Genomic DNA, 27,898 nt, shown 5'->3' with positions numbered 1-27,898 from the left:
TTCCCATCTTTCTGCTGCCCTTGCCCTTCTACATGGTAGTGGTCATGGGTTTGGAAGGTGCTGTCTAAGGAGCCTTGGTGAATTCCTCCAATGCATCTTGTAGATGGTACACACTGCTGCTACTGTGCATCGGTGGTGGAGTGAGTGAATGTTTCTGGATGTGGTGCCAATCAAGCTGGCTGCTTTGTCCTGGATGGTGTCAAGCTTCTTGAGCATTGTGGGAGCTGCACTCATCCAGGTAAGTGGGGAGTATTTCATCACACTCCTGGCTTTTGCCATGTAGATGATGGACAGGATTTGGGTAGCCAGAAGGTGAGTTACTCGTCACATGATTCCTAGCCTCTGACCTAGTACCTTGATTGCAGCCATACTATTTATATGGCTATTCCAATTCCGTTTTTGTTCAATGCTAACTCCCAGGATATTGATAGTGGGGGATTCAGTGATGGCAATGCCATTTGAACATCAAGGGCCGATGGTTGGATTCTCTCTTATTGGAGATGGCCGTTGCCTGACACTTGTGTAGTGTGAATGTTATTTGCCACTTGTCAGCCCAGGCCTGGATTTTGTCCAGGTCTTGCTGTGTTTGGACAAGGACTGCTTCAGTATCTGAGAAGTCACGAATGGTGCTGAACATTGTGCAATCATCAGCGAACATCCCCACTTTTGACCTTATGATGGAAGGAAGGTCATTGATGAGGCAGCTGAACATGGTTGGGCTGAAGACACTACCCTGAGGAACTCCTGCAGTGATGTCCTGGAGCTGACATAACTGACCTCCAGCAACCACATCCATCTTCCTTTCTGCTTGGTATGCCTCAAACCAGCGGAGAGTTTTCCCATTGACTCCAATTTTGCTAGGGCTCCTTAATGCTGCTCTCAATCAAATGCTGCCTTGGTGTCGAGGGCAGTCATTCTCCCCACACCTCGGGAGTTTTGTCTCTGTTTGAACTAACGCTATAATGAGGTCAGGAGCTGAGTGGTCCTGGCGTAACCCAAACTGGGTGTCAGTGAGCAGGTTATTGCTAAGCAAGTGCCACTTGATAGCACTGTTGATGACCCCCTTTTTATTTTTCTATTACTTTACTCTTGGTCGAGAGTGGACTGATGGGGCGGTAATTGGCCGGGTTGGATTTGTCCTGCGTTTTGTGTACGGGACATGCCTGGGCAACCTTCCCCTTAACTGGGTAGGTGCCAATGTTTTAGCTGTGCTGGAACAGCTAGGCTAGGGGTGCGTTAAGTTCTGGAGCACAAATCTTCAGTACTAGTGCCAGAATATTGTCAGGGTCCATACCCTCTGCAGTATCCAGTGCCTTCAGCTGTTTCTTGATATCAAGTGGAGTGAATCGAATTGCCTGAAGACTGGCATCTGTGATGCTGGGGACCTCTGGAGGAGGCTGAGATGGATCATCTACACGGCACTTCTGGCTGAAGGTTGTTGTGAATGCTTCAGCCTTATCTTTTGCAATGATGTGCCGGACTCTTCTATCTTTTAGAATGGGGATATTCGTGGAGCCGGCGCCTCCAGTGAGTTGTTTAATTGTCCACCACCATTCACGACTGGATGTGACAAAACTGCAGATCTTAGATCTGAGCCATTGGTTGTGGGATCACTTAGCTCTGTCTATCACTTGCTGCTTATGCTGTTTGGCACGCAAGTAGTCCTGTGTTTAGCTTCACCAGGTTGACACCTCGTTTTTAGGAATGCCTGGTGCTGTTCCTGACATGCTCCCCTGCACTCTTCATTGAACCAGGGTTGATCCCCTGGTTTGATGGTAATGATAAAGTGGGGGATATGCTGTGCCATGAAGTTACAGATTGTGCTTGAGCACAATTCTGCTGCTGCTGATGGCCCACAGTGCCTCATGGATGCCCAGTCTTGAGTTCCTAGACCTGTTCGAAATCTATCCCATTTAGCACAATGATACTGCCACATAACACGATGGCGAGTATCCTCAATGTGAGGGCGGGACTTTGCCTCCACAAGGACTGTGCAGTGGTCACTCCTACCAATACTGTCATGGACAGAGGCATCTGCAGCAGGCAGGTTGGTGAGGATGAGGTCAAGTATGTTTTCCCCTCTTGGTCCCTTCACCACCTGCTGCAGACCCAGTCTAGCAGCTATGTCATTTAGGATTCAGCCACCTCGGTCAGTAGTAGTGCTACCGAGCCACTCTTGGTAATGGACATTGAAACCCCCCACCCAGAGTACATTCTGCACCCTTGCCACCCTTGGTGCATCCTCCAAGTAGTGTTCAACATGAAGGAGCACTGATTCATCAGTTGAAGGAGGGTGGTACATGGTAATCAGCAGGAGGCTTCCTTGCCCATGTTTGACCTGATGCCACGAAATTTCATAGGGTCTGGAGCTGATGTTGAGGACTCCCAGGGCAACACACTCCCAACTGTATACCACAACCGCCACCTCTGCTGGGCCTGTCCTGCCGACAGGACAGGATGTACCCAGGGATGGTGATGGAGGAGTCTGGAACATTTTCTGTAAGGTATGATTCCGCAAGAATGACTATGTCAGGCTGTTGCTTGACTAGTCTGTGAGACAGCTCTCCCAAATTTGGCACTAGCCCCCAGATGTTAGTTAGGAGGACTTTGCAGTGTCGACAGGGCTGCGATTGCCTTTGTCGTTTCTAGTGCCTAGGTCAATGCCGGGTGTCTGCAGTTTCATTCCTTTTCTGTGACTTTGTAGCGGTTTGTTATAACAGTGCCTTGCTAGGCATTTCAGAGGACATTTAAGAGTTAACCACATTGCTGTGAGTCTGGAGTCACATGTAGACCAGACCAGGCAAGGCACATTATGGAGAGAGGAAGGGGCAAGGCCATGGTGGGATTTGAAAGGAAGGACGAGAATTTCAAAATTGAGATGTTGCTTTACTAGGAGCCAGTGTAAGTCGGCGACAACAGGGGTGTGATAGGTGAGTGCGACTTCGTGCAAGTTAAGAAATGGCAGCAGAGTTTTGCTTGATCCCAAGTTTGTAGAGAGCAGAATGTGGAAGACCAGCCAGAAGTGCATTGGAATAGTCAAGTCTAAAATGAACAAAGGCATGGATGAGGGTTTCAGCAGCAGATGAGCTGAGATGGACATAGTCAGGTGACATTACTGAGGCTGAAACAGGTGGTCTCAATGAATCTGCGAATATGAGGTCGGTAGGTCGGGGTCAAGTGTGACACCAAGGTTGGATCTCAGATGTTGCAGTGAGAGGGATAGGGTCAGTAGCTAGGAGCACAGAGCTTGGAGCAGGGACCAAAAGCATAGCTTCAGTCTTTGCAATATTTAATTGGAGGAAATTTCTGCTCACCAAGTACTGGATGGTGATATGCAGTTTGATAATTTTGTAACAGTGGAGGAGTCTAGAGAGGTAATGTTAAGGTAGAGTTGGATAGTATCAGTTTGCATGTGAAAATGTACACGTGCTTTTGGATGATGTCACTGTGGGGCAGCATGTGGCTGAGAAATAGGGAAGGCCAAATATAGATCCTTGGGGTCAGAGTAGGAAGAGAAACCATTGCAAGTGATACTCTGGCTACAATTAGATAAGAATGGAACCAGGTGAGAATAGCCCTGCCTATCTGGATGACAGTGGAGAGACGTTGGAGGAGGATGGCATGGTCAACAGTGTCAAAGGTTTTGAAGAATGGGAAGGGAAGTTTAACCTTGCCAAGCAGATTTGTGACTTGATAAGAGTTGTTTCAGTGCTGTGGGAGGGAAGGGAAACCTGATTGGAAAGATTCAAACATGGGACTTCTGGGAAAGATGGGAATGAATTTGAGAGGTGACAGTACATTCAAGGACTTGAGAGGAAAGGAAACCTGTTGATTTCTCTGCATACTATTTCCATTCATATCCCTACATTTTCTATTTTCAGAAAACTTTCATTCTCCTTTTGCCTATGGCCAAATCAATTTAAAGAACCAAAAATGAAATCACAGCACAGTTGCTTGCAGCAAGCCACTCTTCTGCTGAGAAAAGCATCCTTTTACCCCAACACTTTACAATCTACCTCATAGCCTAGAGGTGACTCTTTTTGTGGCTCAAAAGCGGAATGCAGCATATAAGCTGCTTTGATCTGTCTTACGTAACTTTCACTGGTCCCATGCACAAAGCCATCTTCAGCGTCTTTGGATTTCAGCCTGTTTTATTTCCTAGGCTTGGAGGACTGGAGAAGCCTACTCATTGATGGCTTTTGACCATTCAGGGAGCAATATTTATCAGTCCTTTGGGCCAAAGAATTTTGAGGTCTGAAGCTTCTAGATTTTTGGGCTTTACACACGAACATTCAAACTAGGAGCAGAAGTAGGCCATTCGGCCCCTCATGCCTACTCCGCCATTCAATAAGATCACGGCTGATCTGTTTGTGTTTCGAGTTTCACATTCCCATCTACCATCAATATATTTAGTAAGCCTTCAATTTTAAGCCTGAAAATCTCAACAGGATATTCCTTTTCTTATTTTCATTTCCACTCAGTAGTTTCCCTATACGTCCTTCACTTCCCTTGGGATCAAATGAAGGTGTGCCACAGATCTCAGGAATTCACTTTGACTCTCCGCTGTTTCCCTATCTGGCACTTAGACTTCGAGACTTCTCTCTCACTCTTGAGGATTCCACTGCCAATCTCTTCCACTAGCTTTACCAGGCAGATGTGACAATTTTAATTCCCTATAAATTTGGATTTTTCATACCAAGCATGGGCCCCATTTGCAATTCCTGCTTAGTGATTCCCTGGTTCCTAATGCCTCCCAAGCTAATTAATGGTTTCTGTGAGGCAACACACAGCTAAACCCAACACAAAAGGGTTGTTCACTGAAACCTATTCCCACCGCATTGTGGCACACCTGGGATTTCCCAGATAGAAATTTAAATTAATTAACTTCAATTTTAAATCTGACCTTTGATCTAAAAATCATATGGATACTTTAAGATTTTTCCTTGTTTTATCTGGAACTCATATTAGTAATTTATAACACTAACGGGGGCAACTTCAGTCCTGCCAAATTTACTGACTCCATTCCAAAGCTATGAGAAGACCATCTATTGTTTATTGTTTTCACACTTCTAACTCTAACCCCTTTTAAATAAACATGGACCATCCTTTGTATGGTAATTATCTTACAAGTGTTTACCAGCGTCTTAAGCCTAGGTTTTCTCCGATTTTCATACTTCTAAAAATTTCAATCCACAACCTAAAACTTTTATTTCTAAAACATGTGGTGCTGGATTTTACTGATACTATACTGACAGTGGGTTCCCTGCACCCCAGCTTAAAAGTCATGGGTAAGCCGCCCTCTGCTCAGCCAGTTCACCCTGCTTTAATTTTTCAGGCAGTGGCTCTTTAATTAGTATGAAGCAGGATTTCCCTCTGTCTCCAGGAGGAAGTCCTGCCTCAGAGCTGCTGGCCTAATACGATTGGTCGCCACTGCTGGTGCTGCAGGTCGGGCAGGAGATGGCACTCAGCAGTGGACCTGAGGGTTGAGTGAGTCTGAGACCACTCCAGGACCAGGCTGACAGGCCACAGCAAGGAGGAGTGGGGGCATGTTGGATAGGACAGGGAGGGGGGGTGGTAAGGTGGTCTTTGGAAGATAAACCTGTGGGCAGGGGGCTCTGATTGGTGCAGGAGGCCCGGGAAGGAGGCACACACGCCCCCTGCCCTTCACTGACCAGCAGCTGGCGGGGTCAAATCTACTGGGCTGCATGTTGGGTGCAGGCCTCTCGCACTGTCTGTTATATCGGAGTGCAGGCATGATGAGGTTCTTAACTGGGCATTGGAGGGGAAAGTATACTGGAAGGATGTTTTACTACATAGCCTCATTTTAGGGTGTGTAAGGTTCTGGTGGGGTTCCTTTTGTGTATGTTAGGGGTGGTGGAGGGGGGGAATCTCACTTTGTATGGAGAGTTAGGTTTTGATTTTTTTGGGGAATCTTGCTTTTCGTTAAAATAGATACAGGGTCTATGCCACTTTCGCCTCTGGTGGTCTTGTTCTGTGTATGAGGGATCCAACGTTAATGTGTGTCAGTGGTCTTTATTTTGTATATAAGTGGAGCCTGTTTTTTAGACACAATTGGTTCACTTTTGGGGCCAGGATCCTGTTTAATTCATAGTCTTTCCTGTGTTGAAAAGAAAATTATCAAAGCTCATATCAAGTTTTATTACATTTATTCATTGCATTGAATTTCGGGTACAATTCTTTAGTCTTTCTAGCAGCTATAGTAGATCTTTGGAAAGCTGAAAACCAGTATTGAACAAATTTTGAAAAAAATTCTTACTCAAGTAACAAAACAACTTAAATACTCAATTTCAGTATTTGTTGTCCTTTCCTAAGTACTGGTATAACTTCTTTGGACATTTAAGTCTGACATCTCTGAAGATGAATATATTCTAGTCATATGGATACTTTAAGATTTTTCCTTGTTTTATCTGGAACTCATATTAGTAATTTATAACACTAACGGGGGCAACTTCAGTCCTACCAAATTATATTATGCCAAATTTTAATGGTCATAAGTGACAATGTTGCTATTCCTATAGAACTGGGAGGAAAATGGTAAAACATTTGGAAATGGAACAGTTAAGTATGGATGGTGTAGCATGTGACTTTGCTAAAAATCCACTTTAAATGTTGTTAATTTTCTATGTTGTATTTTTTATACTTTAGACGTGCATTTGAGCTATCTTAGGCCACAGATGTGATGCCCAGCAGCATCTAACAAATGAGGAAGCAGCATTTCATTTTATAATATGTAGGTGACGTATTAATTAATCCAAGCTGTTTTCCAGATTATATCTCAGGATGAAGCTGATCGTCGTGGCAAAGTTTACGACAAATATATGTGCAGCTTCCTTTTCAACCTGAACAATGGTATGTATGAATGAACATTCTCCGTTTAGGTGATCTGAATAAATAAATGTGCGTTCAATGAGTTGTGATAATGTAGAAACCGTTATTTATAATGTTCCTTCATCTTTTTCAGACTTTGTTGTTGATGCAACACGCAAGGGTAACAAAATACGTTTTGCCAACCATTCCGTCAATCCTAACTGTTATGCCAAAGGTATCATCTTGCTTTTTTTTAAGTTTATGAAAAGAAGTTGTGCCCACTGAAACATACAAACCTTTTTTTTAACTTTTGTGTGATTGTGACAGTTAAAGCAAGATACTTGCACTCCCTTCTAAGTATCTGAACATAGAACTCCGCTGTGTGTGGTGCGAATGTTGCTTGCTACTAGTCAGCCTAAGCCTGAATGTTGTCCAAGTCTTGCTGCATATGGCACAGACTGCTTCAGTATCCAAGTAGTGCAAATGGCACTGGAATTTGTGCAGTCATCAGTGAACAACCTCATTTCTGACCATCTGATGGAAGGAAGGTCATTGATGAAGCAGCTGAAGATGGTTGAGCCTTGGACACTACCCTGAGGAACTCCTGCTGAGATGTCCTGGGACTGAGCTGATTGACCTCCCAATAATCACAACCATCTTCTATTCTGCTAGGTATGACTCCAAACAGCGGGGAGTTTTCCCCTGATTCCCATTGACTTCAATTTTGTCAGGGTCCCTTGATGCCAAACTCAGTCAAATACTTCCTTGGTGTCAAGGGCAATCACTCTCACCTGGCCTGTCCATATTTGAACCAAGGCTGTAATGAGATCAGGAGCTGAGTGGCCTGGCAAACCCAAACTGAGCATCAGTGAGCAGGTTATTGCTGTATAGGTGCTGCTTGACAGCGCTGTGAACAACACCTTCCATCACATCACTGATGGTCAAGAGGGCTAATGGGTGGTAATTGGCTGGATTGGACTTGTCCTGCTTGTTGTGGACCAGGCAAACCTGAGCAATTTCCATATTGTCAGGTAGGTGCCAGTGTTGTAGCTGTACTGGAACAACGTGGCTAGAGGTGCAGCTAGTTCTAAGGTACTATTGCTGGGATGTTGTCAGGACCCATAGCCTTTGCAGTATCCAGTGCCTTCACTTGGAGTGAATCAAATTGAACGAAGACTGGCATCTGTGGACCTCAGCAAGAAGCACAGATAGATCATCAAGTTGCCATTGGCATCTGTGATTCTGGGGACCTCAGGAGACCAAAATGGACCATTTATTCGGCAGTTCTGGCTGAAGGCAGTTGCATATGCTTCAGCCTTGTCTTTTGCACTGATGTGCAGGACCCCCCATCATTGGGATACATGTGGAACCTCTTCCTCCTTCTATTTGTTGTTTAATTGTCCACTATCATTCACAACTGTTTCCTTGCCCATGTTTGACTTCATGCCATGGGTCTAGATTGAATGCTGAAGATTCCCAGAGCAACTCCCTGTGTAGTGCCTGTACTGCTGGGTCTGTCCTGCTGGAACAGGACATACCCAAGGTTGGTGATGGTGTCAGGGGCATCAGTTGTATGGTATGATTTGTGAGTATGACTGTATCAGGCTGTTGCTTACCTGGTCCATGGGGCAGCTCTCCCAATTTTGGCACAAACCTACACCCCCCCCCCCCCCCCCCCCCCCCCCCCCCGCCCCCCGCCCCCAACCCAACAGATATTAATAAAGAGGACTTTGCAGGGTCAAGGGGCTGAGTGTGCTGTTGTAATTTCCAGTGCCTAATTCGACGCCAGATGGTCCATCCAGTTTTATTTCTTGAGTTTTATTCCTGTTTGACTTTTCTGTAGTGGTTTAGTAGAACTGAGTGGCTTGCTAGGCAATTTTAGAGGGCACTTAAGACTTGACCACATTGCAGTGGGTATGTGAATTGAGATATATATATTGTCCAGGACATTAGGGATAGCTCCCCCCGCTGCTGTTCAAAATACTATCATGGAATCTTATATGTCCACCTGAGAGGCTAGCCTCAGTTTAACATGTCATCCGAAAGATACCACCTTTGACAATGCAGCGCTCACTCATTACTGCACAGGAGTGTCAGCCTTGATTTTTGTGCTCAAACCCTGGAGTGAGCCTTGAACCTGGAACTTTGTGATTCAGAGCTAAGAGTGTCACCAGCTGAGCCACGACTGGCAGTATAACTGGAATATAAGCAAAGTAGTTTAATATTTTTCTCTTGGATTTTAGTAATGATGGTTAATGGAGACCATAGAATTGGCATCTTTGCCAAAAGAGCGATCCAGACTGGAGAGGAATTATTCTTTGACTACAGGTATGATCACCTCTATTTTGTAGCATGAGTGTTTGGGAGAATAAGACTTCTTTTTCATATGTTTTAGAAATAATGTTTTGATGTACATCTTTATGTTTGTAACTCTTTCGAGTACAAACAGGTTTCCGTCTGTTCCTATTCAGATGAAATTACATTGTTTCATAATTTGCCATGGTGAGATTTGAACTCTTGATCTTGGGGTTACAAGCCCAGTACCATAACCACTTGGCTATTTAGGCTTTCACATTTTGTTAAACCATTGCTAAAATCATCCAATTAGAGGTAATGATTAATGTGTAAGTATTGACATGAAATAAATTTTGAAATAGATAAATCAATGTAAATTTAGTTTTTGTAATATTTCTTAAAATTTCTTCATTGTGACATAGGTATTACTATTGCATTTATAAGTGACATCTAAAGGTAGGAATAAATTAGCAACTTAAAACAGGATTTTTCTTGTAAAATCCCTCTACTTTGGGGGGGCAGAAAACAATTATGTTGCGGTACTATCACCCAATGCTAAATAGCTTGTCATTTTTTAAGAGCTAGTAACCTGAATAGTTAAAACTTAATTTGAATCATGCATCAAAATGGTTGAGCCTAAACCATCTGTCAGGTTCAGTGCCTTTCTAACCATTGTCACCTGAAATTTTAAATGCACTTTCGTCAGATGTGACTATTTGATTTTTTTCTCTCAAGTTTCCCTTTGAAAATGGTCAGCTAGAAATGTAATTCAACCCAGTGATGATCAGGCATATTAGCAGTAACTCTGGAAGAGCTGCAGAAACCTTATAAATATTGTCAGTACTCCTAATGTGGGTAATGGAATGCTGTGAGGCCATTCTGAAAATGACCTCTGAATCTCCACAACTGTTTGCTGGTCTTGCTGCATGCCCAATGTTGCCCTGCTACATGAAAATGAGTAGGACAGGGTTTATCTGGAATCCTCCATTTCTGCTGAAGTTCATGATTGCTGGGCAGAAAAATAAATCCTTCAGAACCTCAATTTCTTTTTGTTTTGGCTGGGCTTTTCTTCTTCCAGCCCTGCCCATCAACAGTTTTTTGTTTGCAGTGTCAGATATTGATTTACCTCATTTCACCCTGAAATGCTCCAGCTGCTCTTGATTTCCTCTCCATTGAGAGGCAGACTGCTAATGAGTAATGCTATTGGTACGAAGAGCTGCCCTTTGTACACATCTATATCCCCCATGCCAACCATAAAAATCAGGCAGGCAAGGTTATAAAAGGCTCAGCCTGGTGGTTGGAATCTACCTTCATAGAAATTCTCAACTCCACACTGAGGAAAATTCAGGCTCCTTTATTGAAAATGTTCTTTATTGAGCTTTTCTGTCACAGTGGCATAGCTGCTTTTGTAATTATGCAAATTTTTATTTGTATCTTAGTAATAGAACTGCTTAGATTATCCATTTTACATCAGACACTTTATTTTGCTTGGGGGAGGAGCTTCATGAATCCGAACTTACAAGGTTCTAAGTGTTATTGATGTAAATGTTGCAATAAATTTATACCAGGTAAAAATAAACCCAAACCTAAAGTTTTTAATATGATAAGTAATGAACCACCAACCCTGTTGTACTTAAAGGCACAAAAATTGCTGCAGTAAAGTTAGGTGTTTTTGAATATAATCAAACTTTGTGGTTTTTGAATGATTCAGCCCAGATCTGTCTAGTGTGGTTTAAAACCTTTAAATGTAAGCTATTTTTTTATATAAAGGTGCCTTTAATTGAGAACAATATCCTATGGTGCTTTCAGGGAAAAATTTAAAAAAAAAAATAGCTGCTGAGCCATTAAGGAAGAGTTGGTAGAGGAGACTGAAAACTTAACAATCTTTTCAGGTAGAGAGATAATTGGAACAGTTGAAGACTGGTGATTGAGGTAGCAGAAGGCTCTGCTTCCAGTTGCAGACAAAGGGCAGGATGGGTACACAAAGCCATAGTTGGAAGAACCACAGGTGGAATGCAAGGTAGGAAGAGGGCAATGCCAACAAGAGATTTAAAGAGACAGGCCACAATTTTAAATTGTTTGTACTGAGGGACATAAGTATAGGTTGTTGGAGACAGTGGTGGCAGATAAGCAAGACAGGTGTAACTAAGTTTCGAACTAGATGAATTTTATTGAGGGATCCAGCATACAGTTCATATCAATTTTAAAAAGCATTGGTATTATTTTTACTGAATGGTTGTGAGGAATCTATAAGTGACTATGGTAGATGAGGATTTTGGCACCCCTGTAGGTGAGGCTGCAGAAGGAAGTAATTTGTCAGATCTAATCATGGACCAATCCAATAGAAATCCATGGTTGCCAGTGCTCTCTTAGAGCAAGGTATCTGTAAGAGGAATAGGTGGGCAGAATTGTTAAGGTAAAATTAAGCACTCTTGGTTATGAATAATAGATTAAGGGGTTTGAAACCTGACTCTGGGACAAACAAACCCTGAGCATATACCTGAGAAGTTTCTGACTGAAGCTGAAAATGGTTGTTCTGGGAAATATTCCCTTTTTTAATCAGGAAGTCAAATAGCAAAGAGATGGTTACTGTTGATAAATGGAGCTGCATGCCATCGGGGTTATTATGGAAGTTGATCGTGAGCATGAAGCAAAGGAAGGAGGCCAAGGATAGAACTGAGTAATCCCAGAGGTATTGCTGCAGCTATGCTAGCTGTTTAAGGACATCAGGAGTAGGCCACTGGCCCCTTGAGTCTACTCCCCCCATTCAATAAGATTATGACTGATCTAGACCATAAGACGTAGGAGCAGAAATTAGGCCATTCGGCCCTTCGAGTCTGCTCCGCCATTCAATCATGGCTGATGAGTTTCTCAGCCCCATTCCTGCCTTCTCTTCGTAACCTTTGAGTTGTGGCTTCAGCTCTATTTTCCAACCTGCCCACCATAACCCTTGACTCCCTTGTAGATCAAAAATCAATCTAACTCAGCCTTGAATATATTCAATGACGGAGCATTCACTGCTCTCTCGAGACGAGAATTCCAAAGATCAACGACCCTCAGAAGAAATTTCTCCTCGGCTCAGTCTTAAATGGGAGAAGCCTTATTTTGAAACTGCACTTAATTCTAGATTCCCCCATGTGGGAAATATCTTTCAGCACCTCCCCTGTCAAGTCCCCCTAGGAATCTTCTATCTTTCAATAAGATCACTTCTCATTCTAAACTCCCTCCATTGCAAGTATATCCCTCCTTAACCAGGTGCAGTTTCTCAAATGCCATGTACAGTTGTAGCATACTTCATTACTTTTATATTCCAATCCCTTTGCAATAAGGTCTAACACTCCATTTGTGTTACTAATTACTTGCTGCATATGCATGCTAACTTTGATTTATATACAAGGACACACACATCCCTCTGTACCGCAGCTTTCTGCAGCCTCTTAAATAATGACCTCCTTTTCTATTCTTGTCACCAGTGGATAACCTTGCATTTTCCCACATTATACTCCACCTGACAAATTTTTGTCCATCCCTTTGCAGACTCTGTCCTCCTCACAACTTGCTTTCCTACTTACCTTTTGTATTGTTGGGAATTTGGCTACAATACACTCGCGCTCTTCGTCCAAGTCATTCATAAAGACTGGAAATAGTTGGCACCCCACTAGTTAGTTTGCCACCCTGAAAAAGACCCATTTAATCCTAACCTCTGTTCTTGTCAGTTAACCAATCCTCTTCACGCTACTATATAACCGACGAACAAGGAGCAGGAGTAGGCCGTTTGGCCCCTTGAGCCTGCCCCCCATTTAATAAGATCATGGCTGAGCTAATAGTAACCTCAAAACTGCATTCCACTTACCCTGAATCACCACTTTGCCTATCAAGAATCTGGCCACCTTTGCTTTAAAAATTTTCAAAGACTCTGCTTCCCACCACCTTTTCGAGAAGAGATTTTTAAAGACTCACAACCCTCTGGGAGAAAAAATTTCACCTCATTTCTGTTCTAAATGGGTGACACCTTATTTCTAAACAGTAACCCCTAGTTCTAGATTCTCCCACAAGAGGAAACTATCCTTTCCACATCCACCCTATTATGACCCCTCAGGACCTTTATATGTTTCAAACAAATTGTCTCTTACTCTTCTAAACTCCAGCGGATACAAGCCTTGCCTGTCCAACCTTTCCTCAAGACAAACCTGCCAATTACAGGTATTACCCCCCACCAACACCATGAGCTCTTACCCTATGTAGTCACCTTTGGTATGGCATCTTATAAAATGCCTTTTGGAAATCCAAGTACACCACATCTTCTGGTTCCCCTTTATCCACCTTGCTTGTTGCATCCTTAAAGAACAAATTTGTCTAACATGATTTCACTTTCATACAATCAAGCAGAGTCAATATGGTTTTATTAAATTTTAAATGGACATTTAGAAAATCAGAAATTTCTAAATTTTCCTGCAACTGACTATTTCTTTAATGGATTCCAGCATTTTCCCAATGACAGATGTTAGACTAACTGGTCTAGTTTCCTGCTTTCCGACTCCCTCTTTTCTTTAAGAGGTGTTACATTTGGGCAGATAGAAATGTAATGCCTTGGGAAGGGTGATAACTTTTAGGTGGGGATGGACTGCTGCTTGGGGAAGTAAGTATCAAAGTAAAGATTTAACTCTTCAAACATTGAGTTATTGTTGATTTGATGCTCCTCCATTTGAACTGACGTGTATGCTCTCTGTCATTTTTCTCACCCCTTGCACACAAACTGACTAGAACATTTTATGTAAATATGTGTAGGCCTTATGACCCCTCAGGCCTGTTCTACCATTCAGCGAGATGATCTTTTACCACAACTCGTTTCTTTCCCTTACTGCCCAAAATTCTATCTCAGTTTTGAATATACCCAATGACTGAACATTCACAACCTTCCAGTGTAGAGAATTCAACTTAGTTAGCTAAGTTTTCCTCCGTCCTCAATAGCCAATCCTAAGACTGATTTCTTGTTCTTCAAGCAAGAGAAACTACACCTTAACATCTACCCCATCCAGCCCCCTCAGAATTTTGTACATTTCAATGAGAACACCCCTCATTCTTAATGCCAAAGAATATAGGATGGCTCCCTTATTTCAAGAATCAACCTAGTGAACTTTTGTACCCCTCCTTGGATAAGGGGACCAAAATCCTATTGATTAGTCAATAACTTTATTATTGTGTCATGTGACAACCTGATGGGCCATGGTTTTTTTTGATCTAGCAATTCCTACTCTCCTATGAAGGCTTATGATAAATGGTGAGTATTTCCAGTGGTTGGTGAAGTAACACCAAAGGGTCACAAATTTATGATCCCAAAATCAAAGGGGGTATTGCAGTAGAGTCCATGAGTACTTCAAAAGGAAAATGAACAGTTTGAAAAAGAAGTTAAAGGAAAGGAATATTAAAGAGACAGACACCAAGATTGGGCTCAGAAAAATTGCTGTTGCAGATTGGCCAAATTGGAATCCTGTGCTGTTACATTTAATAGCTAGACTTTAATAGATCGCTGTTACAAATCATTTCATTTTTTTTTTGTTTTTTTTAGGTACAGTCAAGCTGATGCCCTTAAATATGTTGGTATAGAGAGAGAGATGGAAATTCCATGAAAATTAAACTGCCTCAGTTGAAAACATGGGCAGCTGCTTTTACATTTCAGGATTTCTATGTACTGTATGGAGACATATTTAAACAACTCTGGTTGATTAAAACAAACTACTGTGATAATTTATACTGTAAAAATTAAAGCTATCATTTTTCAAAAGCTGCCAGTTTTATATCTACTTTTACTATACACCAGTGTGGTGAGCTGTTGGTGCAATTATAACAATAAAAAAACTTGAATTTTAATGTGACCTTAAATTTTTGAACTTGTTTTGTTTTGACATGAACGTTTGAAAGGATAGTGATTGGAACAGAATATTGCCAATTTTCGGGCATGACAAGGATTGGTGCTGGATTGCTCAGCTGTATCTGTTCTCAACGAGGATTTTAATTGTAAATAGTGCTTTTGTAGTATGAAACACCTTTCCAATGTTCATGGGCCTGCAGTGTAAGTATTCCTTTATTCAGCTTTGCATAAATTGTCCTCAGAGCCTCACAGCAGGTATGCATTTCCAGCACCTATTAATATGTATCAAGACAACCCATCGCACATTTGCATTCCAAAGGTGGTGATAGAAGCTGAAGGTGGGAGAGCCATGAAATGCTGGTGACTGACCAAGAAAGGAAGTGTTGAATACAGGAATTACAGGTTCATAGTATGATACAGCAAACAATCCCATTACCATAATTAGTAAAATAATAGTTTCTACTGGAAGTCAAATCCAATTTTCTGACTTATTTTACTCTATTTTGTGTGTGATTTCCACAAGAAACAGCAAGAAGCTAATCCTGCCAACATCACACCTATTCTCCAGGAAAATGTGAAGTCCCAACCACCTCTGGCAATAGAGTCTGTACCTATTTTGGCCTTGTAGCTGCACCTCCCAAAGATGGATTTTTTTTTTAAGGTATCAAGCTGATGCTTGACTGTAGTAATTTATACTGCTCCAAATAACAATTAGGGATGCAGCATTACAGATACATATGTTATGTTTTAATTGCCCAGCTTTTTGTTGTGTTTTGGGCAGACTGCAGAAAGCTGTGAATGCCCAGTTGATAACAAACAGCAACTCTTCAGCTGCATCTTTGCACATTCTCCATATTTCCTGATTCCTTATCAAAAAACCTGTTGCAGTAGAGAATTCCTACTCCTAAACCTCAACCCTCCGACCAGGGGAAACATGGCCCTAGCATCTACCCTGTCAAGCCCCTTAAGAATTTTGTGTGCTTCAACGAGATCACCTCATTCTTCTAAACTCAGATTATAGACCTAGGTCATCATTCTCCTGCTTTTGCAAGTTCATAAAACTTGAAATTTTGAGGGTCCCACTTCCACTGGCACAAATTCAAGAGCAGATATCATGCATATCCAAGTAAAGTCTAGACATTATCTCGAAGGAAGTTTTCGCGTGTGTAGGCCAGGTGGGCTTCCAGCACCTCCAAAGACTGCCCTATCCGAAGGAGGGGAAAATTGCCTTCAGAACAGAGGTGAGATATTCTGCCTCCAGCTAAAAAGGGCCTTCTCTATTACTTGCCAATTCTTAGCTGTTTGGTTTTTCATTGAGGCTTTTAAGGGCAGAATTCCCATGTTAGCTTGGAAGCTCCCCAGATATGTTCGTTTGCTGTAGACAAGAAAACGAGAACAATTACTCTTCTCCCCACCACCAGCAGAAAATGGCAATCATAGGATAAACAGAGGAATCCCAACCAAACCGAGATCGTCCCACGCAGGCATTTACCATACTCCCTTTGTCAGTTCCAATCTCCCAAGTAGCAGAAAAAGATCTTAACTATGTATAAAAAAAATCAAGTCAAAAACCTTTAGCTTCAACTCCACTTCTGTCTGCTTTCCATTATCCCTTGATTTTCTCAGATCAAAAATCTATCTAGGCCTTAAATATATTCAATGGCTGAGCATCCACAACCTTATGTGATAAAGAGAGCCAAAGATTTACAGCACTTTGAGTGAAGTCATTGTTCCTCATCTCAACCCGAAATGATCAGCCCCCTTTTCCTGAGACTGTGCCCTTGTTTTCTAGATTCTCCAGCCAAGGGAACTTCTGTGCCTAATAAGCTCCTTCAGGATCTTGTTTCAATGAGACCATCTTTTATTTCAAAGTCCAGAGAGTATAGGCCAAATTCACTCAGCACCTCATCATAGGACAATTGTTGCATTCTAAAACCAGATTTAAATTGCAGACTACAAAAAGTCAAGCTGTGATGTGGCATAAGCCAGACTAAACTTTTGATGTTGTGAAATAGTTATTACCGAGGAATTCCCCCTCCCAGTGACACTGCAGTATGTCTGCTTTTATTTTAAAGATAATGGATAAAAACAAAGCTTACAATTTAAAAAAAAATGTACAGCACTGGTTAAGACTGCAGTCACACTATTCCTAGACCTTTTCTTTGCCCCATTTTAAAAGCCCCTTCAGGAACACCACATAACAAAACTTCAATTTTCAGGAAACAATTTTGGTAACTAAAATCTACAACAGTGAGCAGACACGTCAGTCGCTGGTTCCTCGTTCTCAATGCTATTCCATAATCCACTTTACATCAATTAAACTACAAACACAGGGTACAGGCACCAAAGCAGCTGCTCAATAGCACTGCAGTAACAATAACCATTTATTGATATCGCCTTGAAAGTTACATCTAAGAAACCACTTTCTCCCATTTGTCCACCTGCATCCAAAGCAATACTCTGATTTTATTGCCTAATTTCACACCTTTGCTCGATTCCATTCCTTAAAAAGTGTCCCTGATATAGTTACATTGCATTAGCAGCCCACTGGTACCGAAAATGAGTTGCTATTATTTACGTGAGCCCCATCATGGTAAAGGTCAGGCCATCATAACGAAACCAGATGCTTCCTCACCAAACTATAGGGTTTACATGTGCACTTTGCATTGTGAAAAAATACATATACTGTTATTAGCTTTGTTTGGAGACAGTATGGCTTTCCCTACCAACCAAAAATTACTGCTCAAGTCAGTAGCTGCTGTACGTGAAAAAGTCAGTTTTCCCCTTAATTTCTTTCCAACTCAGCATAGGGAAAGGGAAGTGTTTGGTCTAACATATATGCTGGCAGGTAAGTAGAAACTCAACATTTAAGACAAGAGACCATTCAGTCCGTCATATCCATGCTGGATCCCACCTTCCTCAGAGGTGCCCTGGGAGTTAGGCATCTCAAGTTTTAAAAAACATGCAGTTAAGGGGTTCTGCCTGCATCATCCTTTCAGGCAGAGAGTTCCAGATCCCCATCACCCTCTGAGTGAAAAGCTTACTCAACTCCCCTCTAATCCTTCCAACAATTACTTTAAGTCTATGTCCCCTGGTTATTCACCTCCCACTTAACAGAAACAGGCTCTTCCTATTCACTCTATAGGAACAGGAGCAGGCCATTAAGCCCTTCAAGCCTGCTCCACCGTTCAATTAGATCATGGCTGATCATCTAGCTCAACATGACTTTCCCATGTTGTTTCCAGCAGTCTAGTGATTTTGGTTTTGAACATGCTCAATATTGGAATTCTTTACCCCAGGGGCCTGTGAAGCTCAAAGATTCATCACCCTCAGTGCAGAAATTGCCCCTCATCTTAGTCTTAAATGGCCTATCCTTTATTGAGATTTTTTCCACTGGTTTTAGCCTCACCCTGTCATGCCCTGTAAGGATTTGTAAGTTTCAATGAGGTCACCTCTCATTTTTCAAAATTCGAAGGAATAAAGATCCAGTCTCCCCCGCCTCTCCTCATTAGACAATCTTACCATCCCAGGGATTAATCTGGTGAACCTCCATTACACTCCCTCTATGGCAAGCATATTCCCCCCTGCCTTTGATAAGACCAAAACTGTACACAATATTCCAGGTGACATCTCACCAAGACTCCATACAACTGCAACAAGACATCTTTAAGCATGTACTCAAATCCCTATGCATGAAGGCCAACAAACTATTTGCTTTCCTAATTGCTTGCTGCACCTATATGCTAACTTTTGGTGACTCATGAGCAATAAAACCCAGATCCCTTTGGACACCTGCAATTCCCAACATCTCACCATTCCAGAAAATATTCTGCCATTCTGTTTTTTTCTCCCCAAGTGAATAACTTAACCTTAAATTCTATTTGTTCTAGCCCATTCACTTAGCCTGTCCAAGTCCTCTTGAAGCCTCCCTGCATCATCCTCACAACTTACGTTCCCACTCATTTTGGTGTCATCACCAAATTTGGAAATATTACAATTGGTCCCCACATGCAAATCATTTTTATAAATTGTAAACAACTGTGGACCTAGCACTGATCCTTGTGGTACCCCACTAGTAACAGCCTGCCATCCTGAGAATGATCTTTTTCTTCCTACTCTCTGCTTTCTGCTGTTAACCAATTCTCAATCCATTGGCAGTACGTTATCCTAAATCCCATGTGTTCTAATTTTGTTTACTGACCTGTGTGGGACCTTATTAAAAGCCTTCTGAAAATCCAAATACACCACATCCACTGGTTCTCCCTTACCAATGCTACACGTAATATCCTCAAAAAACTCCGCACAAGTTTGTCAAACATGAATTCCCTTTCATAAATCAATGTTGACTGCCTAATTTTACCATTGCTAAAAAAGAGACATCAAAGCTTTTTGCCTTACACTCATCAGGACACTTCGCAAGAATACCAATAAAAGAGGAAAACAACAATCTATACTGCATGAGAAGAGAATGCTGATTGGTTGGTAAATACAAACATGAATTAGATGCAGGAGTAGGCCCCTCAAGCCTGCTCCACCATTCAATAAGATCATGGCTGATATGAATGCAACCTCAACCCCACATTCCTACCTACCCCCAATAACCTTTCACCCCCTTGTTAAGCAAGAATCTATCTAGCTCTGCCTTTAAAATATTCAAAGACTCTGGAACTCTGTACCTCAAAAGGTAGTGAAAGCAAAGACTCAACTCTGAGAAAAAAATTCTCCTCACCTGTCTTTAATGAGCGACCCCTTATTTTTAAACAGTGACTCTAGTTCTAGATTGTCCCACATGAGGAAACAACCTCTCCACATCCACCCTCTCAAGAGCCCTCAGGATCTTGAGGGTTTCAATTAAGTCGTCTCTTAATCTTCTAAATTCCAATGGATACAAGTATAACCTGTCCAGCTTTTCCTCATAAGTCAACCCACCCATTCCTGGTATTGGTCTAACAAATCTTCTCTGAACTGCTTCTAATGCATTTACATTTTTTTAAAATGAGACCAGTACTGTACACAATACTCCAGATGTGTTCTCATCAATGCCCTGTGCAATTGAAGCATAACCTCCCTCAACATTCTATTAGCTTTCCTAATCACCTGCTGCACCTGCATACTAACCTTTTGTGATTTATGCACGAGGACACCCAGGTCCATCTGAATCTCAGAGCTCTGCAATCTCTCACCATTTAGATAATAAGCTTTTTTTATTCCTGCCAAAATGAACAATTTCGCATTTGCCCACTCACTTAACCTATGTCACTTTGTAGCCTCCTTACGTCCTCTTCACAATTTACTTTCCTACCTATTTTTGTATCATCAAATTTAGCAACCATTCCTTCAGTCCCTTCATCCAAGTCATTTATATAATTGTAAAAAGTTGAAGCCCCAGTATTGATTCCAGTGTCACACCACTCATCACAACCAGAAAAAGACCCATTTATGCCAACTCTCTGCTTCCGGTTAGCTTGCCAATCTTCTATCTATGTCAATACATTACCCCCTACACCATGAGGTTTTATTTTCTATAATAACCTTAGATTTTCAGGAGGCATTTGATAAAGTGCCACATCAAAGTACGGTACATCTTTTGGTTCCCCTTTATTCAAAGCACATGTGATTCCTTCAAAGAACTCCAATAAATTGGTTAAACATGATTTCCCTTTTACCAAACCATGTTGACTCTGCCTGATTGCCTTGAATTTTTCTAAGTGCCCTGCAATAACATCTTTAATAACAGCTTCTAACATTTGCCTGATGACAGGTGTCAGGCTAACTGTAGTTGCCCGCTTTTTGTCTCCCTCTCCTTTTGAATCAAGGAATTACATTTACTATATTCCAATCTAATGGGACCTTCCCTGAATCTAGGGAGTTTTGGAAAATTAAATCGAATGCATCAACTATCTCACTAGCCACTTTCTTCAAGACCTTAGGGTGAATTCCATCCTGACCTGGGGACTTGAGCCTGCAGCCCCAATAATTTGCTTAATACCACTTCCCTGGTGATTGTAATTTGATTTATACAGTGCCCAACATTACCATTACAGTTTGGTGGCCTATAAACAACTCCCACCAATGTTTGCTGCCCCTTGCCGTTTCTTAGCTCCACCCAGATGGATTGTACATCTTGATCCTTTGATCCAAGGTCCTCTCTTACTAATGTACTGATTTCATCCCTTATTAAGAGTGCTACCCCACCTCCTTTTCACCTATCCTTCCTTGGATATTCAGTTTCCAATCTGGGTTACCCTGTAGCCAGGTCTCTGTATTCACCTATCTAGGCCCCTCATATTTTTATGCACCTCAATTAAATTTCCTCTCGACCTCGTGTGTTCCAAAGAAAATAATCCCAGCCTATTCAATTTTACCTCAGCTCCAAATTTCCATTCCTAGCAACAACTTCATGAATCTCTTCAGTGCCCGCTTGAGTGCAATCACACACTTTGTGTAATACAGTGATCAGAACAGTATGTAATATTCTAGCTATGGTCTAAGTAGTGTTTTATAAAGTTATTGTATAATCCCCCTTGCTCTTGTACTGTAGGCTTTGGCCAATAAAGGCAAGTATCATGTATGCTTTCTTGAGCACTATGTTCCTATTATCTTAATGGATCTATGGACAAGCATTCCAAGGTCCCTCTGCTCCTCTACATTTCTCAATATCCTACCAGCTATTGTGTAATTCCCTTTGTCTCATTTACTCTTCCCCAAATACATTGTTACTTCCATACCTCTGGATTTTTAATGGGATGTGAGCTTCACTGGCTGGGCCAGCATTGATAGCCCATCCCTAAATGCCCTCGAGAAGGTGGTGGTGAGCTGCCTTCTTGAACCACTGCAGTCCATGTGGTGTAGGTACACCCACAGTGCTGTTAGGAAGGGAGTTCCAGGATTTTGACCCAGCAACAGTGATGAAAGGGAAGTCAGGAGATGAGTTACTCATCGCAGGATTCCTATGCTCTGACCTGCTCTTGTGGTCACAGTATTTATTTGGCTAGTTCAGTTCAGTTTCTGATCAATGGTAACTTCCAGGATGTTGATAGTGGGGGATTCAGTGATGGTAATGACACTGAATGTCAAGGGGTGATGGTGAGATTCTCTCTTGTTGGAGATGGTCTTTGCCTGGTACTTCTGTGTCTTGAATGTTACTTGCTACTGAACTGGACTAGCCGAATAAATACTTTAGCTACAAGAGCAGTGTGTATGCAAAAGGGGTGCAGGGCAGCTCAATCTCACTCCAGCTTCCCGTTTCCTCAATGACTCAATCAGGGGCCCTCCGACACCCAAAGGGAGAAGAATCAGCAAGTACGCACCCTGGGGCCATCCACCCATGTGACTCCGGGGGAGCCACCCCAATTGAATTCCCTCTTCCTGTGACCCCAGAAGCTCCAGCTCCAAAGGCTGAGGAGCGTGCCACTGCCACACATCAGAATCCCAGAGGACACCTGCCAAGGTTATCACAGACAGGGTGTAGCAGTCAGCAGGCTGCCTCCACCTCTGCTGTGGTTGTCAGGGGAGCACCAAGACATAGCAACAAGGTTAGGAATGTTGTTACACAGCCTAGGCATGGGTGTTAATCACTTGTACATAATGTTCACTATTGTAAATAAACTCTTAAGAATGTCTCCCTGCTTAAAGCTCCTTGTTCTGATGAGCAGTGTTTGCGTCACTCATTTGTGAAACCTTGGGCCAGGATATTGCATTTGTCGGGCAGGCGCACACCTTACCTGAATGAGCGTAAAATGACACGATAACGTTGGTCGGCAGGCGTGCAGCCAAGTCCTGCACGCACCCGTCAACCGACAATTAACAGGGCTATTAAGGCCATTAAAGTACCAATTAAATGACATTTTTCACTGCCCGTCCAACCTTAAGGGTGGTGGCAGGTGAAAGAGCTAAGAGACCTTTGCATTTTTTTTTTTACGAAACCTCATCCACGGGCAAGATAAGGTTTCCAACAGCAATTAAAAACAAAATAAAAATTTTAACATTTTGTTAATAACATGTCCCTGCTCATGCGACAGAGTCACATGAGTGGGGACATGATTTTTAACATCTTAAAATTCCTTATTTTTCATTTTCAAAATTCTTCATCTCCCACAGTTGTGTGCATGCGTAAACCTGCGCACTCCCCCTTCTCCCCCTAACCCCACAGGCAGCGCTGCAGCGCGCGTTTCTCACTGGATGGGCATTATTTGGCCCGGCAGCATGAAATCACAGTCACGGCCCTATCGTGGCGGCGATTAGCTCCCCAAACTCTCCTGTGCACCCCCGCTAAACCAGCCTGACGAGGGCAAAATCCTGGCCCTGGTTCCTGCACAAGGTGAAGGCAGCTGTCTCAGTCCAGGGCCTCTTCCCTGTGCTTTGTGCAGTCTTCAGACCAAAGTGATGGTCCAGCCTCACACTCCCTGGACACATTACTGATGCCTGCACCTCGGCGATGGTGGTCATTGCTGCCAGAATGTTGCGGGCAGGTGTCACAGAGTTCCGTCATTCTCCCTGTTGCTTTCAACACCTTTAAGGTGGGGTCGGCACCCATCTCGTCAGCATGCATGACCGGTGATGCTGTGCTCCTGAAGGAGTCAGGTGCTGAAGGCAGACAAAGGACAATTTGCATTTAAAGTTTCACAGCTGCGTCGCTATGATATGACTCTGATCACAGAGTGCAAGTGAGTTGCCCTCAGCCAGGTAGGAGTTAGACATTCACAGTGGCTCCAAGAACTATGGAGTGTCCTCAATGCATCTCATCATCATCGTCTTGGAATTGAGGGGCTATTAGGGCCTCTGCTGCGTCTCCATGACAGGAGCTTATTCACAGGGGATATGTGCGCTGCCATCAGCCAGGCTGCAGTCAAATGTTCACAGATGCAATGTGAGGGTCTATGGTGTCTCCTCACTGCATGTCGTCATCATCATCCTCCACAAATCTAGCAGCTATGAGAGCCTCCCGAGCACACTTGCCTGGTCTGGCCAGTGCAATGGTCTCATCGCCAGCATCACTGCCTTTGAGGACCTCCTCACCCTCATCCCCTTCCTCATTGGAGGAGGCCTACAGCTCGTCCATCTCCTCCTCAGCCAGCTCCTCTCCCCATTGCAGCACCAGGTTGTAAAGGATGCCTGATACCCTCTGTTAACTGTATCGCAGGACTCCACCAGTCCAGGCACCGGAACCACATTTTCAGCATCCTGATGGTTTGCTCCACCAAGTTGCCAGTTGCAGCATGAGCCTCATTATACCGTTGCTCTGTTGCAGTCTGAGGCCGCCACATAGGTCTCATCAGCCATGTCCTCTGCGTGTAGCCCTTGTCCTTGAGGAGAATTCCTTGCAGCCTCAGTGGACCCTGGAAGAAATCAGGGATTGAGACCAACTGAGGATATGGGAGTTGTGGGCACTTACTGGGAATTGTGCACAGCCCTGCAGGATGCATTTGTGGTGGTCGCACACCAGCTGAACATTCAGCAAGTGGAAGCCCTTGCGATTGACTTAGATGACTGCTTGATTCAATGGAGATCCAAGCGCCACGAGTACAGTCAATAGCACCCTGCACCTGTGGAACACTTGAGATCTGGGCAAATCCCAGCACTCTTGCATCCTGGCTTTCCCAGGCAAAATGCACAAAGGTGTGTGCCTTCATGAAGATGGTGCCCGTGACTCCATGGGATGCGTTTGTGTGGAGACTTGCGATATCCCAGAGGTCACCTGTGGAGCCCTGAAAGGAGCTACTGGCATAAAAATTGAGCTCCGTGGTCACTTTCATGTCCGTGGGCAGTGGATGACCTCCATGTCCCCATAGCACCAAATCCTGAGCAGCTGGCAGATGTGACCGACCTGGTCCCGAGAGATGCGCAGTCTTCAGCGACACTAGTTCTTGGTCATCTCCAGGAAAGGCGGTGTCTATAGGCCCGGGGTCTAGAAAGGCGCCGAACAGCAACGGCTCACTATGGCTCTTCAGCAGTGTGTGCGGGAGCCCCAGCCGCCCTTTCTTCTAGAGGGTGCTGCTCCTCCCTCTCCCAGCCAGGCACTTCAGTCACTCTCTTCTCCTTTGTCTCTGCTCTCAATATGCCACGAGGCACACAGCTAGGTCACCAGGGTCCAAGCTCCAGATGTACTCCTCCTGCAGGATGAAAGAAAGACGCATGGGTTAGCTTGGGTGTTCTAAGAACCTCTCTTGGTTATCTCTGATGGCTCCTTAATGCATTAGAGCGTGCTTGCCAGCACTTGGATGGCCAAAATTTAATGTGCTGCATGGCTGCCCAAAACCTCACCCACCTCCACCCCAGTCCACCTGAACAACTGGCAGCAGCTTCACCCATTGGACTACATGCTGTGCTTTCAGCTCAGGCATTCCCCTAACCCGCATTGCAAGGCTGCATTGTTAGCTTGAACTATGGGGAAACTGGTCCAAACTGGAATGATGACATTGCAACGGGCTGTGAGCGCTGCAGTCACTGGTGGAGGCACTCTCAGGCCCTTGCAAGGAGATTGTACAACTTGCCCAGTCGTCCAATTGTTTTGCAATCCACTAAAATGCTCATTAATTTGCAGTCTATGCCAGAGGAGTGAAAAGCTTTGGAGCAGTTAGTGGCAATTTCATGCCTGTGTCACTCAAGTGGGTAGGTAAGCTAGAGGCTCTACACCAAACATGTCAAATCAACTGTGCCTGACCTGTCTCAGCTGTAGAGGAATGGTCACCATACAAGGTTTCCCTAATGTGTGGCCTCTTCCCTCCCCACCCCGCACGTGTTTGTACTCTACCATTAACGGCAGTGCAGCCCTTGGGGCCCCCACTCCTCCTCCCAGCCTTGGCAGGACAGTCCCTGACCTGGCACCACACTGTCAGCCAGCCAGGAGAAAATGACTTCCATGCCCTCACCTTGACATAGAGTCTTTTTTAAAATTTGTTCATGGGATGTGGGCGTCACTAGCTAGGCCAGCATTTATTGCCTATCACTAATTGCCCTTGTTCAGAGGGAATTTAAGAGTCAACCACATTAATGTGGGTCTGGAGTCACATGTAGGCCAGACCAGGTAAGGACAGATTTCCTTCCCTAAAGGACATTAGTGAACCAGATGGGTTTCATAATCATCATAAGACTTTTAATGAATTCAAATTTCACCATCTGCTGTGGTGGGATTCAAACCCAGGTCCCCAGATTACCCTGGGTCTCTGGAATACCAGTCCATTGACAATACCACTATTCCATCACCTCCCCTAACAGGCAACCCAGGCAAGTGCTGCACAACATTACTGCGCAAGCATCTCCGAGTTCCCCTCGAAGTGCAGCCTAGCAAGTGCAGCCTGGGATGCATTTCATCCAGGCCTGGAGATCTACCTCCTTTCAAGGATACCAAATAGCTTAATACTTCCCCTCTCGTTACTTGCAATCCCATCCAATATTTCACAATCCTTATAATATGCTGTTGTGAAATAAGTTGGCTTGATTTGCTCGAATGATCATGAGATGGGGGATGATTCCAGTGAGCTGGGTTTATTATGAAATGCAGATGTATTACAAATAGGTTGCTGACGTCCGACGGCGTGAAATGCAGCCCATCATTGACGATTGCAAACTGGTTCCACGACGTTGTAAAACTGATTTTTGGGCTTCTCGCCATATTGCCTGTTGACGCTGCCAAAGAGACAGAAAATTCCACCCATAGACTATTCCTTCCTTTATAATGGTTCACTTGGATCATTCCTCCAGCACCACACCTGCAGCCAGAGAATTGGAAACTGGTGTCAAGAGTCTCCAGTATTTCTTTCCTTGTTTCCCTCAACAGCCTGGGGTGCATTTCAAGGATGCTAAATACCTTAATACTTTCTCTCTCATTACTTTTATCCCACCCAATATTTTACATTCAACTACAATATTTGCTATATCCCTCTCATGAGAACCATGCCTGTGTCTTGTGCCTCCATAGTTACCTTTTTTTCCTCTAATTAGCCCCATTCTTTCCTTAGTTATCTTCTTTTGATGTTTTTGTAAAACATGTGTTTTCCTTGATTTTTTTTATTGATATTTTTTCATGCCCTCTCTTTGCTCTCAACTTTCTTTTTTAATTTCAGCCCTGTGATTTTTAAACTCCTTTACATCCTGATTGCTCCCCGACAATTGGCACCGCTCCTTCCCCAATCAGTGACAATGAAGGAGGATTCCTCTCCGGGATCCAACTCTCTCCACCCACTCCACAACTGTACGGGAGGGAGTAGGATCCATCTGGTGGTTTCAAAATAAGAATTTAAGTTATCACCTCCATGCCTCCAGATGCAAGAACTTAGGAATTCTGTATCACTATAATTTTTCCTATAACTTTACGAAGTTTACTTCAATCACTCATTAAACCTGGTTCAAAACAGGCTTTTGAAAGGTGTTAGTTACTCTGTGGAAAGTATTTAATCATAAAAACAGTGCACTGCTGCATCTTGTGAGAATTACATCCAAAGTCAAACATCAACTCAATGTGGTGATTTTCCTGCAACATTTCATGTGTAACAAGCTTAGATGGCTACTCATGATCAACCATTCCATTTCAGCAGAGTTTACAGCAACAAAACAAATGGGAAGAGGATGATTAATAGAAAGGCTGAAGTGCACAAATCTTATGTCCATTTACTAATCCAAAAACAGCCCATCCCTCATGCATCTTTGAAGTTGCAAGTTAAAGTGATCTGAAACATTAAAAATTGGTACATCATAATAGAAAACATTACATCATTGTCGATGTGAGTACATTATAAATTGGTTTCACTGAAGTTAGATAATTTCCTTTCGTAAGCACAATGTACAATTCTTACATAAATATTTCAGAATGTTGCACTGAGGGCTGGTTAGTGAAGATACCTCTGTATCCTCAACAGTTTGTTGGCAGATTTAAAAGGTCAAGTGTTAAATGAAGTCACACCA

At 43.2% G+C, this 27,898-nt stretch overlaps 1 protein-coding gene across 4 annotated transcripts in view; it reads left to right on the top strand.

Annotated features, from left to right (window-relative positions):
- ezh2 (enhancer of zeste 2 polycomb repressive complex 2 subunit) overlaps positions 1-14,994 on the top strand; it is a 111,341-nt gene extending 96,347 nt beyond the window's left edge. For all 4 annotated transcript variants that reach the window (XM_041184798.1, XM_041184800.1, XM_041184797.1 and 1 more), the window contains 4 exons: positions 6,789-6,870; positions 6,983-7,063; positions 9,072-9,156; positions 14,693-14,994. In XM_041184798.1, coding sequence (XP_041040732.1) covers positions 6,789-6,870; positions 6,983-7,063; positions 9,072-9,156; positions 14,693-14,753 — 309 coding nt within the window. In that variant the 3' untranslated portion in view covers positions 14,754-14,994. The remainder of the gene's footprint in view (positions 1-6,788; positions 6,871-6,982; positions 7,064-9,071; positions 9,157-14,692) is intronic.
- Positions 14,995-27,898: the final 12,904 nt, after the last annotated feature.

The sequence above is a fragment of the Carcharodon carcharias genome, chromosome 3 (assembly GCF_017639515.1).
Source record: "Carcharodon carcharias isolate sCarCar2 chromosome 3, sCarCar2.pri, whole genome shotgun sequence".
NCBI classification, from domain to species: Eukaryota; Metazoa; Chordata; class Chondrichthyes; order Lamniformes; family Lamnidae; genus Carcharodon; species Carcharodon carcharias.
The sequence above is the reverse complement of the archived record's forward strand: the minus strand, read 5'-3'. Positions and strand labels throughout refer to the sequence as shown.